The sequence below is a fragment of the Gymnogyps californianus genome, chromosome 3, assembly GCF_018139145.2.
Source record: "Gymnogyps californianus isolate 813 chromosome 3, ASM1813914v2, whole genome shotgun sequence".
NCBI classification, from domain to species: Eukaryota; Metazoa; Chordata; class Aves; order Accipitriformes; family Cathartidae; genus Gymnogyps; species Gymnogyps californianus.
The window spans coordinates 17,434,653-17,454,319 of record NC_059473.1 but is presented as its reverse complement, the minus strand read 5'-3'; the positions used below and the strand labels follow the sequence as shown (position 1 = coordinate 17,454,319).

The window sequence follows — 19,667 nt, the reverse complement described above, 5'->3', positions numbered from 1 at the left end:
AGGACCGCTCTGTTTTGGGAAGAAATTCCTTCACAATTCATTTTTGCAATAAGAGAATCTCTTTATAGTTCCCAGACATCCTTCAGCCAAAAATGTTTTAGTTGTATGGTGAACTTTTCTTTTTTCTTTTAAAACCAGTGGTGATTGCTTACATCTTCCTGTAGATGATGGCTTTTTTTTTTAATTATTATTTTCTGTTCAAAAATGGGTGAGCAGTTCTGTTGGAGTGGGTTTTAACAGTACTGTACATATAAGGATGCCTTAAGTATGTTGCAGAATTGTATACAACTATCAAAGGTCATCTTTCCTGTTTCTGAAAGGTAGCATGATGTGCCATAAATGTTCTCACTAACACGTGAAGCTATTGCTTCCAGCAGGTGTTGGGCAAGCTGGTTGAAAATTAGGAGCAGAGCCACCTAGGAAACCAATGTCCACTGTTTTGGTTGTTGAAAACAGTGCTGGATTCAGCCAAAAGTTAACCTTTCCCTAATGGGGTATTTTTCTGGCTATTTGGAGGCCTTTCTTAGATCAGTGTGTTTTGTTTGGGTTTTTTTTCTTATTTGTCATTCTCTTCATGAATACTGCCATAAACTATCTACTTTAAATATGAACACAGCCATGCTGCTGAAGGTCTGTTGCTCTGAGGGCCTCTTCCAGTGCCTCTTGAAGACAACGGTGGTGCTCCCGCTGACTCAATGGCTGTTGGATCAAGCCTGAAATATTTGAGGTTCTTTGTGTTTTGGAATTTAAAGCCAACGTTGGTTGTTTGTTTTTTTAAAGCACAAACACTAGGGAAAAAAGTGGTTCTTTTTTTTTTTTTTTCCCAATTACTTCAGTTTTAAGAATCATTTATTTCTTGAAAGGGAAGAAAAATACTCCACTGCATTCCTGCTTTGTGTGAACACCCATTAGCCTACACCCGTAACAGGGCAACGTGTGCAGACATGTATGTCTTCTGGATATCACAAGTGGTGCATTAGCCAATTAGATCTGTTATCGTATGTGTTACTGATGGACAGTAGGGGTAAAACTTGCTATTTAAAGGAAAATTAAGTATCAATGCAGTGGTTCTTGGGATTTTGGGATGTGGAGATGTGAATGCTTGGTGGAACTGCTTTTTGCTCACGGGTTGCTTTTGTACCTTGATGGAAAACTGCAAAGGGCAGAGTTTGTGTCAATGCGAAAACGAGGATTCAGCTACACAGAAATATTGTTAGCAGTCTGGGGTTTTGCTCGGTGCCATGATTTCAGCTGCACGCTGTTGAAGAGGGGTGCTGCCTGGCTCCCACGGAAGGTGGTTGCAGCTTTTCTGTAGCTTCCAGTGAAAGATGGATCAAGGTCCAAGTATTCTGGAAACTGCAGTCATAGTGGGCTCCATGGTTTGGTTTGGTTCTAAATTATTTTTTTGCCTCAGATAAAATTTGAGAAGGTTAATACTTACTAGGAGTGTGGCTGTGCCGCTGTTAACCCTGAAGTTGGTGATAATGACTTCAGCATTTCTGAAGGGATGGGGTTGGGATGCTAACAATGCATTTAATTACCATATGCAACAAGCAATAAAACCATACTAATCAGAAGTTAGCGGTGAAAGCTGCATCCATCCGTACAGCTTTCAGCCTGGGAGAACTGGAATTGTGGAAGGCAGGAAGCAATTGCAGCCTTTCCCCGGGACACAGAGTGGTGCGGCAGGGCCATGCTCTTCATGCTTTGCTGTCTTCCCTCACTCCTTCCGAAGGAGAAGGCAGTGAATCTGTGCCCCTGACCTATTCCACCACGTTGTCCCACACCTCTGCCCGCACGTTTTGGCAGGCAAAGGCCGCCAGCTCAGTTGTGGAGCACCCCTCTTGGTAATGAGAGAATAGCTGCCCTTCCTTTTGCTTATGTATCTAGCATTGGGTTTGGGTTTGTTTGCCACCTCAGTTAGAGATCCTGGTGTATATAGTATAAATGGAGTATAATTAAAAGTTATTTTGATTGTTGGGTTTGGGGTTTTTTTTAGTGACATATGTAAAATGTTCATGCCAATGGTTGACTCAGATATATTTTGGCAAGAAAAGTATTAATGAACCACATTCAATTCTTTAAATACAGTGAAGAAGTGTATGAGACTCACATACAAGGGAGGCTGCTCTGTTCAGGATAAATCTAATGTGAATAGTGTACAAACCTATATTGGCCTTTCAGACTCCAGTACTAAATTACTGCTTTTGCAAAAGTCACATCAAACATTTTCAAATCCGACTGTAAAATGGAAGTTGTATGGTTTGCAACTTTTCATCAGTCTGAAAAGTAAGTACAAGCTTCGGTTAAAGCAAAGTACACTCATACACGTTAATAATGGTGTAGTCAAAATATTTATTGAAAAGAAAAGGTAGAATATTTTAAATGTTGCACCTGCCATTATATCTTAAAGCACATTCTTCACACCTAACTGCCAGTGCCATTATCAAGTCTGTTTTATAAATGTACATTTCTTCAAACTAAAAAGTGCATAATTAAAAGTATTATGTTACTGCCATATAGTGATATAAAACATTTTATAATTGCCAATTCATTGTAACTATTATTTATTTAAAAGTGAATTGTAAGAATGCTTTCTGATCAAATGAACCAGAGTTGTTTTTAAACCGTTCCCATTAGCTTGTTTCTAATGTAGCATAAGCAATGTCCTTGGGTTTGTTTAGAATAATTTTGCCAGTAGGTGACCAATTCTAACCCTTTTTCCTCCAGTTTAGTCCTTTACCCATTTTAAAGACGATTTACAGAAGTTTAGTTTTTTGTATGCTAATCTCTGTTAATTAAAATGTTTATAAAGTTTATTTTTACCAAAGAGATGCAATTCATTATGACAAAATATTGCAGAATAAACTTTGTTTTATAACATTTGTGACTTTTCTGCCCACATTTTTCATTCAGATGATCAAAGGGGCTTTTCTAAAATAAACAGCATTGCAAACAGAAAGCGCTGTGTTCTCTCTTTATCTACAGACCCTGGTTCTGGTCTCAGATGGTGCTCTGAGTGCCCCACCTCCCCATTTAAACCTCTTCCATGAGACTGAACTAGTGTAAAAAGCCAAATGTGTAATTCATTGTAGGTTGGTTAAGACGGTTGCATGCATGTGGAAGTCCTCTGTAAAATACCCTACCAATCCATAGCAGGATTTGCTTACAGTCAGGTTCATCCATAGGTGGCCCGTAATATTTGAAGAGCATCTTATTAAGGCCAAGATTTCACCCTTTGACCTGGAACTCGAGGCACGTTTTGACATCTTGGAAATTGCTGAAATACTACTGCATACCTTTTCCCCTCCTGTGCAAAGCATTTGTTTAAACAGAAATAACTCAAATCTTTTTCTGATGAAACATCTGTGATTATTTACAGTTCTGTATCCATATTGCTGTGGCCAAGTTGCTTGTATGATACTCAAAGACCAACAGCGTAACACAGGACAGGTAATTTAAAAAATGTGTGCCTGGATAAAGCTGCGTAGGTCTTGTTTGGTGGTTTTTCAGTGTTTACTTTCTTTAGATATGATTTATGGTGTCTGTTGGGCCTTTATACATAAGGCCTCATGGAAAGCACACAGGTGGGAACACCCTGCTCTTCACTAGCAGGAATGAAATACTCCCCAGCCCATTTTCTGCTTGCCTCAGCTTGCTGCTCCTGGGCCAGCTTCCCCCTCGAGTGCACGCACACATGTGTGCCCTTCCAGTGCCTGAGAGGCAGAAGTACCAGAGGAGGGAAACAAGATGTGACATGATGCTTATCTCTCTTAAAAGCAGACATTGGTCCATCTCTTCTGGTTTTATTTTTTTAACCTGCTAGTATCGCTGAGTTAGGTTTCCTCTGTAGGATCTGATGGAAATACAACAGTTCCTTTTGCAATACTTGAAGTGATACGGTAGATTTTAACAAAGACTTGCCTTCATCACCGTATCAAATAAAATTTAAATCACAAATTACAGAATATATATGTGCTATTAATATCTTTGATTTAGTGTTCATCTTAATATACTGATAAGAGAACAAGTGCTCTAATTAGTTTGGACAAAATCACAGCTATGTATCATATGTTAATGATATCTTTCTAATTGTTATTCACTATATTATGCTAAGAGAGCCTTAAGTTCATTGTTAAATTTCCCAAGAGTGTTTTCCTCTGTTACGACTTTGCTGGAAATTACCCTCTGTATAGAACCACAACTCTCAAAATAAAGCATTAACTGAAGCAATTACCCACTTATACCAGTTGTATTTTAAGGACATTTGTTGAGGAAATACTTAATAGATGAGATTTATTTTGAAAAAAATGGCTGTCTAAATTTGACACAGAATGTGGTTATACTTTCACAGATCTTGAGCTTCCAGATACCTGTAAGTGTCCTTGGTTTGAGTAATTGTATTGAGATTGTAATGTGAATTGTATTGAGTAAATACATGTAGCTGTGAGCATCTGGTGTGCTTAGAGGTAATCACATATGAGTATTAGTCCGGCAATGTTACTGTGAACTTTCTCAGCATATTTGGACATAGAAACTCTCTTCCCTGTTTTTACCCGCGAGAGTCGTTCTTGCACCTGAGATGGCAAAGTGATATCGCCTCTGCTCGAATTTTCAGTCTTCAGATCAGTTGGGTTTCTTGTTCTCCCTTTCTTTCCAGAGGCTCTCCTGAAAGCTTCCTGCTCTTACAAACTACTTACAGCTAACTTAAGATTATTAACTACCCTCTGCCAGTGTTAGTTTAAACAGCTCTTCATTAAACATCAGAGTGTTTATTTTCCTATTGCATCAGTACAAAAGCAACCATTTCCCTCCTTAGGCTCTTGACTTATTAAACAAACCAAGATTATTTGGTTTCCATTTGGAAGACATCATCTTCATTGCTCTTAACCAGTTTTCTGTACGTCAGTTCCAGTTTGAATTCAGCCTGCTGGCATGTGCATGAGAAGAGCTATAGACACTTCTAGAGTGCTGGTGCTTTTTGTAACCTGGCCTTAATATTTCCCTGACTTTGCAGCTGGTATGTCCTAGGCTTATCATGGCCTTTACCCGGTCACATACAGTGGACTAATCCTGTTATCAACTACTATGTCCATGCCTTTGTTCTCCTCCGTCACTGCCAAACGAGAGGCCCCAGTCGGCAGAAAAAGTTGGTAGTTCATGACCTGGAACTTGATTTAATGAGATCTGTCCTGATCCTGACTCTTCGTGATCTCTCCTGGTAACCTTCCTGCTCACCAGGAACTCCATTTTGGCGCAGCCTGTTCTAATAAAGGAAGAAGGACAAGATTTGTCAGCCGCATTATATATTTCATGAATGCATGTTGCCGTTCAGCTCATTTTGCAGTTACCTACAGGGCTGGGGTTTTTTTGTTTAAAACAGTGGGGACAGATCAAAGGTGTCTTTGCCTCCTGTCTTAATAGGAGATGCTACGTTTGCCGTTGTCACACTTCATTTGAGTCATCGGAATGACTACCCTCAGCCAAGTACTTGTCTGTGCTCTTTCAACGTTCAGAGAAGGACATCCAGTTTCTTAAAACTAGGTATGTCTACCTGAGTGTTGCTTTTATGCTGGTTGCCATAATCTCCATTTCCATAGTATCTTGACCTTCCAAGCCCTAATGGGCAGCATACTAGATTAGACTGAATACCTAATTTCTGTATCCATTCCAAAGATGCTGGTAGCTTTTAAGCACTTGGGTATTTTCATGCCTAGAAATGCAGGTTGGTCTCTGTCGGACCTACCTCAGAAGCACTGACGTGCTTATGTGCTTTGTAGTTGGCAAGCAGGTGTTCAGAAAAATCTCTGTAGGTACCTATATCAACCTTTACACAGCATCACTTTTAAAAATAGATTTCGTGCCTCAAAGGCTTTTTTTGATTTAATTAACTTGGTATCTTGGTTTCTTACTAAGATCCAGTAGGTTCCCAGTTGTTTTAAATGCTAAAATTAGCTCAGCAAACTAAATTTTCAGTTATTTTCAGTAAGGGTATATTTTATTCTCTCTCATAAGCTTTGTGTGTGTTTTCTGAACTGCTGGTGGAGGTTTCTGTGCCCTGAATACACACTCAGACCTCCACAAATTACATGTATTTTGCTTTTCTTTTGGCTCTGAGTAGTTTGAAAAGATTAAAAATCCACCTGTTGAGTTTGACTATAGTGTGCTGGCTGAAATGACCTGCTGTTTTGCGCAGACTCTGCGAGCCCTTCCGCGGGGCTGGTGAGGTGTAGGCAGAGCTGAGCCATTTCAAAAGAAAAGATGCTTCCTTAAATCTCCGAGTGGCTACACAAATCTGGGTATTAACTCGAGTGCTATCGTGTTGTATGCTACCTTAAAAAAATGATGCCGCCGTGCTGCATGATGTCACCTTGACCCAATCATAACCCATTTTCTGTGAGCATAATGTTAACTCCCCAGAGAAGCATCCGCTGAGTGACAGCAGCATCCCATGCAGCCGTTGCTAAGTGACAAGATTCGGCTTTCAGCAGGATCTAATTTTAAAGTATTTAACCCTAGATCTGTCAAGGTTCATTATTTCCGATGTGGTGGTTAATCCCTACTTGTTGGTGTCTAAATTCACAAACGCCCTGGTCCTCGTAGCGTTGCTGTTTTATTTATTATATATAGTGGCTCATAACAAGGAGAAGCATAAGCACCCTGGGTAGATCTTGATACCAAATTTCATTTTAGTGCTGATCTATACACAGAAATATGGGATGCAATTAGAGGTGGGAAATACTGCACTGTCATTCTGTGAATCTTCCTTTCTTTGCTGGCTCGCGCTTGCACCTACCTTCTTTCTAAGGAATGCTGGTTTTCAAATGAATGAATGCTTATGGATGAGTAGCTGGCAATAACAATTAAGCTTCAATTTTTAGTATTATTATGTGTCCTCTTCCTTCTAGCTGAATTTCCTCTAGGTTAAGAAGCTTGTCTTCTTATCTAAAACCATTCCAAAAAACTGCTGTCATTTTGAAATTTAGGGGTTTTCTAATACTGGAAAACTTTAACTCTTTTAAATCATTACATAGACTATTTACAGATCATGATGAAGTTCTACAGACTATTGGGTTTCTTTGTAAATAGTTTTCTACATTTTATTTCTTTCTAAAGTGTAGAGGCCTGGAAGCCTACTCCCATATTTTACAAAAAAAAAAAAGAAAATATTTCTGACCAACTGTGTCATTCCTTGATTAATTATTACACACATCCCTGTAAGTGCACTCAAGTTCACTGCTAGCTTCTTAAAGGTATGTGATAGTTCACTCAGCTGAAATAATGCTGCTTTTACTGGTCAGTATCGTAACAACGATGACAAAAAAACCCACCACCACTGAGAACTGCACCCCCACCCCCCCAAATGTAGTAAAATACAAAGAAAAAAAAATTAGGTGATTCATATTTTTAAAAATGCTAATATAGTTCATCTCAGCCTCATAATCTCCCCTAAGATTCTTCCTCCTCTCATTGTTAGGATTCAAAACTGACACAGCATTGCTCCTCGTGCTGTTTCTCCTTTCCAGTTCATACTAATCCGCAAAGACAAACCTGTCTCCGCCAAGGCACTTTTTCCAGCAGTCAATTTGATCGTAATACTCCCCTGCTGCCTTTCGATCCTCCCGGGGCGTCCTCCCTTCCACTGCTTCAAGTTCACGTTTCCCATTGCCGGGTTTGCGATGTACAAATAACTGTTCATCGCTTTCTCCTTCTGCATGGTGTGTTGTGCCTTCTCCCCGTGCTCTGTCGGTGATGAACCCTGCCCCACGTCTCCTCCATCCCTTTTCTTTTTCCATGACAATCTCTATGCACCAAGGACCTGGCTTTAGCTCATTCCAAAAGTCCAAATTATTTTTGGAGGTGCCACAATCTTTTTAAAAATAAAAAATAATTTTAAAAAATCTTCATTAACAAGAACAATTCTGATTAAAAGGTTTCCGAAACTACTGGTAAATCTTCCAGATCGCTCTCCTTTCTCTGCTTATGTGTCTGTCTCTGGAGATTTGAGAAAATTAAGACAAACCCATGCCATCTCTGCTGCAGGTAACAGCTCCTGGTTTGTTGATGTTACTCGCATGGGTGAGTTGGGACTTCTTTCAAAGGCTTGCAGGTCTGTGTCCACAACTGGTGTACATGAAAGAGCATCCACTTCTCACTGTACAATCTTTATAATGCTCCTTCTCAATTCAATCTTTTATCTTTTTCTATGAAATTGGACAATTTGTCTCTCGGGATTTAAGGTACATCATTGCTTTTATTTTTCTTTTTCCGGCAAACATGCAAGACTGTAGAATCTGAGCGCAGGCAGTCTTAGCTGGGCCAATGTTTCTCAGCTATGGCCCCTGCAAGCGTGAAGAGAAGAAAAGGAGGAAACGAGGCTGTAGAAGATGTGTAGACCTTCAACAAAAGATGGCAGAGCTAGGGAAAAGGTTTCATCTTCCTGGAAGAGGGGGAATTCCGCATTCAAAAAAAATGGAAGAAACATAAACTTTTTCAGCTGTTACTAAGTTCTGCTGTTTTATGGAGCGAGTATCAGTAAGGATTTGCTGTGAAAATACAGAAGTTGCTGCTGTTGCACTGAGGGCTGGTATGTGTTGTACCCGAGTAGAACGTGAGCTGCAAAGTCAACTCTGAATTATCACAGGCAGCTGCCTGCTCAGTTTTTCCATCTTCTCGTTCTCAGCAATTTCTTTTTATACAAAGGCACCGCTCCCCCGGCCACGCACACACCCTATAGATGACTCAAGCTATTTATCCTATGGGCTGGGAAGGGACGCAAGAGACAGAGAGACTTGTTTTCACTCCTATTTTTAAATGCTGCAGAAACACTGAAATTATGATAATGAAGACTACAAATAATTAAAAGAAACTGTTCTGTGAAGTGCATAGCTGTACATGCATATACTTTTTTTTTTTTGAGTACTTGGCTTTTTTTTAATCAGAACAATCAGATTTTGAAAGAGGTGAAAGGTTATATATAACAAACAGTTTGTTACAGAGTCACCATGAGAAATAACGAGCGCATATCGTGAGCACATATCCTGCTGTTCATACTTGCCGTTGCTAAGATAACAGAAACAAAACACCAGTTTAGGGTGTTTGCTGCTTCCGAGGATGTGGTTTATGCATCGCTTGTGATAGTCTGATGACTGAAGATGGCTCCCTTCCAATCATTTTTGAATTTTTTCCAGATCTTAGAAACCCTTTTGTTGTGAATACTTGTAAGCATGTAAGTGATGACAATGAAGTTTATTTTCCCAAAGCACAGACAACATCCTGGATGATTCAAAATATATTCTTTGTTTATTTCTCTACCTGCGCCTATTCGCAGGGTATGCGAGTACAAGTTCTGACTAATCAGAGGGGAAGGCACTGTTTGAACAGGGAAGGGAGGATAAACGAGCTTGAAAATAGAACATATCAAAACAATCACTGTAATTCTTAAATAAATTATTTGTCTTGAGACAGCATCTAAAATTTAACACCCATTATACTAGCTGCTGAGCACAGACATAAGGACAGCCTCTGTTCCACTGTATATCCTTTGCTCTCCGTTCTGCCCCGTGAAAGCCAAGACGACAAGCAAAAAAGCTATGACCCTTGTAAGGGATTTCTTTGCTCAACACGTCACGTTTTAGCTTGCATTAAGTTCTGCTGCCGTAACGCGTACTTATGTTCATGTGGGTGGATTTGCAGAAGGTAGTCTTTTGAGGGTCCTGGGGCAACCACCCCACACTGCTTGGCATTCCGCTCCCTTGACCTCTCGCGCTCTGAACTTCTGATGACAGGATCAGTCCTTTGCAATTACATACTGAGTCACTGACGAGGAAGCATTACGACACCACGCTGCAGCAACATGCATCGTGCGCCTCTCCAGTGCAGTGGTTGGACAACCTTGCTCTCTAGGGAGAGGTGAGTATTAAGAAAGTGCTTGCGAGGAAGCAGCACAATAAAGACATTTTTTCACAGCTCAAAGTAGGGGAAGTAGCACTGCAGGCTGCACTGACAAATCAAAGGGATGGATCTGAGAATTTCCTATGAGGAAGTTAAAAAACAAAAAAAAACCCCAAGCTACATAACTTTTGTTACCTGTATGTTTGGGGAACTTTGACTCAAGCTGTTCACCAAGTACCACCATGGAATGGTGATAAATTACAACATTATATGTTGCTAACATTGTAGGGACTCCAGGATCTGTGACAAACTGGGTAAGAGACACAACCACTTTAAAATACAAGAGGCTGGCCTGATGCTTAAAATACACTTAAGCAGAGCTGTTCTGATGAGCCTAAAAATCCTGCAGTCAGCTCTCAGCCTTACAGCCTTTAAGCAGTAAAAGCACCCATCTTTTGATTCATTCCATCCGCTTGTGCTTTAAGAAACTGGCATTACCTCCTATGATAAATGCCCTATGTAATGTACATTTGGATCTTGCCATTCTGGATGGACGCAAGCAAATAAATTGTGTTCCTCCACCCTGAATGCTAGCTGCTCAGTCAGAAACACCATTGTTGTCAGTGGGAAAGCAATTCATTCTGCTACAACTAGGCACTGTAATTCCCTCAGCTCCCTTTCCCAGCTTTCAGCTGTGAAACCTCTCTGCCAGCATTCACTGCACCAGATAGATACAAGGAGAAAATTTTATCACAAAAGCATCTTTGAACACAGCACAAACTGAGAGTACTGTATTTTGCAAAGTATGTTCAAAGCATTTCAATCTAACACTTCATGAAAGACATATCCTAGAAAATGCAAACCTAAAAATACAGGCTTAGAATCAATTGCAAAGGTTTAATAATTTTCCAGTATAAAATTTGCTGCACTGACATGTGAGGACATACCATGCAAGGTATGTTGCTGTTAACCCTGGTGTGCTGAACAGCAACTGCAAACTCCATTTACTTCATTAAGAACTTCTGCAGGGAATACGAAATGGAGTGGAAGTAGTCTAGCATGGCTCCAATGTTAAAAACTAGAGCTTCCTTATTTCTTATTCCAGTATTGCTATTTAAGCTCTTCTGGTCATGCAGAACAGCAGCAAGATCATTTGGATGAATAGTGACAATATGTGTTTTGCTTTTTTCACCCTTTTGACTTCCTAAAAATCTGCAGTCTCTGTTCTTGGCAATATGGATCAGCGACATGTCCTCCAACATTAAGACTTCCTGTGGAGATACAAACATATTTACTAATCTGGCCATCATATCATATTTAGTGCTTGCCAACTCTGCTACTGTGATAAGCAAAAGAACAGCACACACCATCAAAGCCTCAAGACTAAGGAAAAGGATTAGCTTCCATTACAGGCACCTACTATCTACTCCTGCTTAAGGGAAACAAACAGAAAAGGAGGTAAGAAAATGATGATTTAGCACCTCTAGTACTACCCACTACTGAGGAAAGGCTATGAAGACACCATGCTGAAATCAAGTGGAAAAAAAAGATACCATGGAAACTAAACAAAAATAATAATTTGCAGTTACATCTCTATCCTAGACCAGGAAGCCCTTAACCTGCAAATCACCAGATGCTCACCATATACTGGTGAAGTATCACCACATTTTTGCCTTATTATTCTTTTCCTTACACATCTGTTTCCAGTCATTTTCAGAAACAAAATCCTGCATTGGCTGGGTATCTGGCAGAACCAAATACACCTCTTATGATTTCTTCAGATTCTGCTTAAAGAGTGCTGATGGTATATACACATTTAAATGTTTGGCAAATCTGAGGATAAAGAAGAAAATAGGAGATAATTAGCACAGTCTAAGCAATCTCTAGAGGATGGCTCAATGGTGGAGAAGCTGAAAGAAGGCTCCGAAACAAAGGGACCTACAGGCTGGAGGCAGCAGAGAAAGCCCCCCCCCCCCCCCCGGGAACCACAGGGTGCAGATACTCAAAATGACCCGCGAGACTGTGGAATTCGAGTTTCTGCACCTTGAGAGCAAACCGACAGCACTGCACTAACACACCATTTACCTGTGTTCCCCTTCATTAGGATGTAATGGCACTGAAGGTTGAACGCAGTAGGAAGAGCCTTAGGCACCGACTAATCCCATTCCTGCCATGCACTTGTTGCCAACCATGAGAAATTATTTAACTGCCTTTTGTTTAATTTTTTCACCTATGGATCTGCAAAAACTGTATTTCTCTCAGTTTCTGTGGGTATTACGTGTATTACGTTAGACAACAGCTGTAGCGCGCTCTGAAGGAGTGACGCACAACGCTCGCTGCTGCAGGCCTCCTTCCCTCGCAGGCAGGCAGCAGGCCCCACGCCTGACCCTCTCCCCCGGCAACACACCCCAAGCTCACGCTCCGCCAGGCGCCGCCCGAGGAGCAGGCCCTCAAGCAACCGCCCTCAAACACGGGCGGCGGGACCTGCCGGGCCTCTGCACGCCGGGTGACCGCCTCCCGCCGCCGCTGCGCGCCCCGCTGCCGCAGGCCCGGGCCCGGGGCTCCCCCTAGCGACAGCCCTGCCTCGAGCAGGGAGCCGCGGGACCGGCCCCGGCACTCTGCCCAGGCAGGGGACGGCGCGGGGGCACCGCCCGCCGCTGCCCGCGTCGCGATCCGCCGACATGGCCGACATGACCCCCCCGCCCGCCGCCCGCGGCCTCCCCGCTCCCCCACCCGGGCGGACGCTGCTCCCGCGCGCGGCCGAGGCTTTTTGGGCGGGGTGGGGCCCCGTAGCCTCGAGGCCGCGCAGGGCCCGGCGCCTGTTACTATGGTAACAGAGGCGGCTATGCTTGCCTCACTGGTGTCACGTGGCCCGCCCCCTCCCCCGGTGCGGCCCCGCCCTCCTCCATGCCGCCATCTTGGAAGTTGCGTCAAGATGGCGGCGCCGGCGACTTAAGCTCCGCCCTCCCTCCCGGCGGCATGTGGGTGGCGTGGTGACGTCATCGCGTTCCCGCCGCCTGAACCCGGAAGTGCGTCTTCCTTTCGCGGGCGTGCGGGGCCGGCGGCTGCGTTAGCGCCGAGCCGGCGGCAGGGAGATGGCGGCCGCCGCGGAGCTGCAGGGGAAGTACCAGAAGCTGGCTCAGGAGTACTCCAAGGTATCAGGCGCCAGAGCCGTCCCTGATGCTCCGCGAGCGGCGGCCGCCGCCCCCCTGCCGGTGCCGCCCCCCTGCCGGTGCCACCCCCCTCCAGGCGCTCCCTGCGCGCGGGCTGCCGGCCGTTACGCGCCTAACGGCCGCCTCTCTGAAGGGAGGGGGCCTTCCCCGCTCGGCCCGCGGGGCTGCCTGCGCCTTCGCTGAGTCTGCCCTGCCCTGCCCGGAGGAGCCGGCTGCTCTGCCCCGGTGGCGCCGTGAGGCGGCGGGGCTCTGAGCAGTCGTGCCCGGCCAGGGTGCCTTCGGCGCTGTGCTCCAGCTGGAGCGGGGGGCTGGTCAGGACTGAAACGCTGATTTTTGTGGCAGCTGGAAGCGTTTGGGGCCCAAAGTTTGCCTATTCTGGAGGATGAGGTGAAGGCAAACTTGGGCAGGCAGGGGAGGTGCGAGTTTGCAGGTGCCGAGGGAATACAGTATTGCCGAGTGCTGGCTGGGCAAGCCGGCGTGAGGAGCAAAGTGGCCTCATCTGCAAAGCATCCAATAGGACAAATAATGGGTTCAGCTATGCTAGGGAAGTGAAACTAGCAGTGCTTTCCCTTGCTTCTCCGCTTCCCAGTCAGGCCTGAGGCTTAGTTATCTTTTTGGGTGTGAACACTTGTTGAGGTCTTGGTCTTGTATCTTACCCATAGACTCCCGAGTTTGCTTTGACTGGTGGATGTGGGAGTTCTGTGGTGCTAGTAGTGCTTGCAGTGGTGTTGCAGTGTCTTGGAAGTGAGGATACTTGATTCCACGCTTGCCTCATGCCTGTTCCCATTCTTCTGCAGCTGCCCTAGGTGATTTTGCTTCCTGTTTCTGTTGCTGCTTAACGGAGTGTTTGCAAAGACTTCTGGCCCATAGCAGAGAATGCCTTTCCTTTCCAAGGTGCTTGAGATGATTTCTTAAATGGTGGAGCCTTGCTTAATACAGAACTCTTCATTCTTTTTTCTTCACTAAAAGGAAGAGGAGAGCGTTGGTCTTGAATGGCATAGTTCTTCAGCGGTATTGGGAAGGAAAGCCAGCACTTTGTTTTTGTGTAACCCAGCATCAGAGTGTTTGGCATAAGGCACTTGACTGTATTTGACACCTTTCCCTAGATTACAGAACGATGCATCTTTAAATACTGTTCTCCTTGGAACTGCTATAGAAAAATTTGTACAGAATCTAAATTGCTCACAGATATTTATTTTTTTAATGCTTCCACAAAATAATTTTAAGAAAACTGAATTCGCTTCGGGGCTTTGTAGGTCACAGAGTTCATATTTCTTGTTGCTTTCTACAGTGGCTCTGCTGTACCTTGGAGATTAAAAATGGCTCAGGGTAAGGTAATTGAGGGACTTTGCTGCTTGAATCCTGAATGAAACTTTGAAATGTGGACTTTTGACTATAGCTTCTGAAAGTTCCGGCTGCTGGATCCTCTTTCTTTTAGTATCATGGTGTCCAAAAGCTTTCTTTGAACTTCATCTTGCAACTTGTGATGTTTCATTGGTTCTTTGTGGGAACTATTTTTTGGTCTCATCCCACTTCTTGTGCAACAAGTCCAGGGCATTGTGGGATCCCCTTTGCAGATAACTCTTCTCTTTGTGCACATGATCAGTTGTTCAACTGGCTGTTTATTGTGTGCAGGTGGAAACAGAGCGTAGCCCTAGGGAAGCTATTTGCCTGTTCACTTAATCGTATTTTGGAAGCCAAGGAGAGAGGTAGACAAGAGCTTGATAGACTCAAGGAGTGCCAAGGGAAGTACCCGCCAAAGGATTGCTTTCCCTCTCAGTTCACAGCTTTCCCTCTCAGTTCGCAGAGCAGTCCAGAAGAATGTGTGTTTTCGGAGTCTCTTCTTCCCCTCGAGTTGCAGCTTCTGGCTCTCTCACGCAACCCTGATGGAAGTAGTAGTCAAAAGGCTCTTTCAACTTGTGACAGCCTTTGGTGGATCACACTTCGGCTTGGGTGTCTCAATGCAGCATGATTGAGCTCGTTCATTCACTGCACCTGACATGTTCCTGCATTAGGAGCTGTGGCAGAAAAAAGGCGTAGAAAACTACTGCACTGCTTTTTCTTGCTAGGGAAACCCTGTGCTTGGAAGTCTTTCTGTGGTGCTCTTACAAGTTTCTTCTCTTGCCTTTGTGATGCCTGAGCAGCACAGTGGGAATACTGCAGGGCAAAAGCGTGCGCTTAGCAATGTCAACTGACGTTTGACCTTTCAAATATATTCAGTCATCAGACTGAAAAGATTAGCCATTCCAGTTTTACATTGAATCTTGCCTTTTATGCATCTGCCAGAGGTATTCCGAAACACTATACAAACCCTTTTAATTTATATCTGCAACAGCTGGACTCAAACATGTCAAATGAATACAAACTGCCATTGAAGAAACGAGGATTCAAGCAATTATCAAGGAATGGGAAGATGGAACTGTCGGTATCCTCATTGCTGCAGGGTAGAGGTACTCTGTGAAGTGACTGGGAAATAGATTTCTTGAGTATTGCTTTTCACCGCAGTGATTTTAGCTCAGATTTGTGAACTATATAAGTAAGTCTTGGAGGGCTTTTTCTTGTGTGCTTTTTATGTGTTTTCCTGAAGTGTTTGTCAAGCTGTTCTCTCTGGATCATCTGCTGCTACCAGTAATAAGTATTTTTGCATTAGAGTATAGTTAACCTCTTCTTGAATTGATACAGATTTTGACTTTATTGTGAGCCCTGCTTATGTCCCAGAAGCAGTCATGAACAGGTTTGGGGAGAAGAGGGGAGAGACACGAGTAGCACTGAGTATGAGCAAGAACTTGATTAGTCAAGGAAGAAGTTGCAACTTTTCCATATTTGTTCACTGTTCTTCAAACCTTAACTATATTTAAGTAACTAATCTTCCAAGATATTTGAGTAAGAATTATGTTCTATTTGACCAAAATATTCAGATGGTAAAGTAACTTCTTGTTTCTTGGCAATTCAGGATATGAATTGGATACTTTTTTCAACCTGATACCACTACTATCTACCTGAACAGAAAGCACGCATGTCTGGTGCTCTCTGGAGAGAATATGATGCTTTATGCGCATTCTAGTGAATGGCTTTTATTTAGTCCTTTGTCTTGCATAGTTACTGGCATCTCTTATTTTCCAGCTTCGAGCTCAGAACCAAGTACTGAAAAAAGGGGTTGTAGATGAGCAAGCGAACTCTGCTTCTCTGAAGGTAATCTCTAAAAACTACTCGTGTTAGATGTATTAAGCTGTGACAAAATAGGTAAATGGGAAGGGTAAAAGGGAATACTTTTTACTCAAAGTATTGTGATTAAAAGAATAAAGAAGGAACTTGATTTAGTAGAAGAATTTCTGTTCTATAACTAGTCTTCATTACACTCTGTAGGTGCTGACTGTGTAAAAGTAGAAGGTTGCTTCTTGGTGATTAACTTATAGAATGAAGTACCTACTTGAGTGTGATCTGTGGGCAGCTCAAGGAAGTGAGATCTGTTTTTTGGTTTAAAAGCAATACTTCTTGCCTCTTCGGTGTTCTAATAGTGAAGAAAGCAATTTTTTAATGTGGGGTTTTTTTTTAATGTGATACTTATTAAAAGCATGTGTGAAAGTTTTAAAAGTAAACTTTTTGGTCATTCAGGAGCAACTGAAGATGAAGGATCAATCACTGAGAAAGCTGCAGCAAGAAATGGACAGCTTGACCTTTCGAAATCAGCAACTTGCCAAGCGGGTGGAGTTACTTCAAGATGAACTTGCATTAAGTGAAGCTAGGGGCAAGAAGAACAAGGTATGTGTTAAAGGCAAAAAAACTTGCTTAGCAGATGTCTGCTCCTCACGTGTCAATGTCTTATCCTGATTTCTAGCAGTAGTTGCTTTGTGTCAAGGGTTGAGCTGAATGTTTTTGTCAGAACTTGTGTTATTAACTGATGTTAGTGAAAATACTCACAAAACAGATATTGATATATATAATACATGCTAAGTAGTTCTGTACTCTTCTTTCTAGTGCATCAGCTAACTGATACTGAATTGCTATCTCCCTTCCAGATATTTATTAAGTGTTCAAACAACTGGGAAAGATCTTGGAGCTCTGTGATTAATCTACTGCTATGAAGAAAACCGATCACCCCTCATTTCCTATCCCCACCTCCTTACTTTGTAATTTTGATGTCGATGGTTAACTCTTCAGCCTATGATTGTAGCTTATGTGAATCTTGTCAAATACTTTGAAATCTAAATTTTTAGCTAGTATTCCTTATGTTATTTCAAAATGACAGACTAATTTCAGTACTGCGATCTTTCTCTGCCAAAATGCTTGCTGATTAAATCTGGTTATACCATGTTCTGTTTAAGATCAGCCATGTCTTCTGTCGGTAACATCAGAGTTCGAGGGATGGTGTGTCTGGACTTAAATAATTCTCAAGCATCCTTTGCTACCTTCTTATGAGGAAACCCCTTTTAATTACTATCTTTTCTTTTTGGTTAGCTCCCAAAATGCTGTAGCTATCAAGACTGACATTAAAGAAATCAGTCAACTGATTAGTAATATGATCATCTTCCTTACTTTTTCCCTAAACTCTTGTGCATTTTTTTTGCTATCCAGTTCCTTGACAAGCATAGTATCTCTGACTTACATTATTCGTGCACCACAGTAGATTGTTCTTCAAAATGCAGTTTGACCCTTCTGTTCTTTTATTTCATGTTAGGTGACTTATTGCTTCACTAGACATGTTTCCAAATTTTGAAGGACCTCGGCCTGGCTTGAGTAGCTTTGCAAACCACTGCCACTGACCTTCTTTCCTGTTCAGCTGTCAGAATGCAGAGTTCTGTATTTCTTGGGGTTTTTTTTAAGAAGTATTTGTACTACCATTTAAATGTGTTCCCTTTAGTTTAACCTGTAGGGCCTCACTGAGTACGTACGTTGTATTGAACACCCCCCCACTAAATTCCATGTCACCCTTACTTCAAAGACTTGCTGTTGGGAGACCATGTAAATCACATCTAAAGCTATTTAGATTAAGATTCAGATAGATGATCTGTGTCAGACTGCAATCCTTTTAGAAAGAGGAGAACATATGCCTGTATCTCAGGTGTTGTAGTCCACAGGCTGACATTGAATGTGGAGGTGTCTTAGCTGTCCCAAGCACTTGAAGTTTGGTGTTAAGTTTAAATGTAAACAGTCTCCCTTTTGTTTGGTGATGGTACTACCTTTGTTCAGCAGTGTGGTAGAGCAGAGAAGCAGTGTGGGATTCACTGGTGGTCTCTGAGCCTTTTGGACGAAATGGGTGAAAAACGAGGAAACAGTTGGCAGACATGTCTGTATTCTCAGGTGGTTGGTGGACAGTGAAGGCCCTGTGTTTTCCAGTGCCACCTTGTGCTACAGCCTGCCGTGGGATAGCGCACTTTCAGTGGAAAAATCACTTCACTTTCACTTTTCCTGGTCCCTGCTGAGATCAGACCAGCTGTGACACCTGGACACTTGATGGGGGCAGATGTGCCTTACGCACAGCTACCAAACCAAATAAGCCTGTGTGTGTAGGATTTCATATTACTGGCTGCGTGGAATCATGCAAGATTCAAATGATGTCAAATGGGCACCTGCCCAACAAGCAATTTCATGTGTGTGTGAATGTGACGCTGCGTAGAGGCTTTCCCCAGTCCTTATCGAGTTAGCATTCTACCACTATACAGTAACAACAGTGTGAAGGAACAAGTGCTGCTTTTAGGCTCATGCTGTGTGCAATATGCGTACCTTTTGATATATTAGTCAATGTAAGAAAGATATATATTCATATGCCTCTACGGGGAATTAGCGATGGGAAGTGTTTTCACATGCTTGGGGATGGGCTTTGGGATACCTCCAGAGACTTGGAGATAATGAATGCGTTTTCTTTCTTTTAGAAAAGTGCAGAATCGTCATCTCAGTTGAGTCAAGAGCAGAAAAGTGTCTTCAATGAAGATCTTCAGAAGAAGATAGAAGAGAATGAACGACTACATATACTCGTGAGTGAAACATTTTAGCCTTTCTTTTTAGTTCAGAAAACTAGTCACACAAACAAAGATAGAGAAAATAAAATGCTATCTGAAAACTAGTGGGTTTAGAAACTTAGTTGTATGCAGAATGGTAGATTAGATGGGATAGCTTCTTTATAAAGATGTTCACTGGGCAAATTCAGATTCTTAAGACAGTATGTGGAATAACTCAAATACGTGTTTTCTCATTTAGGTTTTTAACTTTTGGTGACACTTAGCTACTCTACTGAAAATAGCCATATAGTTGGTACTGGGTGGAAACTTCTTTTTAGTTCACTAACTGTTTCAGGTTTGCCTTAAAGCTTAAAATGTTTTATGCAAGTTGCCATAGTTAAATCAGGAATAACTTTACTGAAATGGAATGCGTTTCATTTTCGTTTAGAAAACTTGAGAAAAACCTTATGGCTCAAGTTTAATTTTTCAGGTGTCTACTATTAATCGGCAATATATTTAAGGAATGCTTGGTACTACAAAACTTTAATAAAAACAAAGTACTTTGTTCCTGAATCTTTTCCCTGTAAATATCATCATAAAATTTCTGTTTGTCTGAGAACTGTACTTGTTATTAACCTGGACTGGCTAATTAAATTGGTGT

At 42.3% G+C, this 19,667-nt stretch overlaps 1 protein-coding gene across 3 annotated transcripts in view; it reads left to right on the top strand.

Moving 5' to 3' along the window:
• Nucleotides 1-12,989: 12,989 nt before the first annotated feature.
• The window catches only part of PPP1R21 (protein phosphatase 1 regulatory subunit 21), a 34,267-nt gene continuing 27,589 nt past the window's right edge, over nucleotides 12,990-19,667 (top strand). The window contains exons 1-4 of one of the 3 annotated variants that reach the window (XM_050894333.1): nucleotides 12,990-13,049; nucleotides 16,191-16,259; nucleotides 16,683-16,829; nucleotides 18,941-19,042. In XM_050894333.1, coding sequence (XP_050750290.1) covers nucleotides 12,990-13,049; nucleotides 16,191-16,259; nucleotides 16,683-16,829; nucleotides 18,941-19,042 — 378 coding nt within the window. Of the gene's footprint in view, nucleotides 13,050-15,421; nucleotides 15,518-15,578; nucleotides 15,604-16,190; nucleotides 16,260-16,682; nucleotides 16,830-18,940; nucleotides 19,043-19,667 lie in introns of those variants that run through there. The other 2 variants (XM_050894334.1, XM_050894335.1) reach the window with 2 other exon arrangements.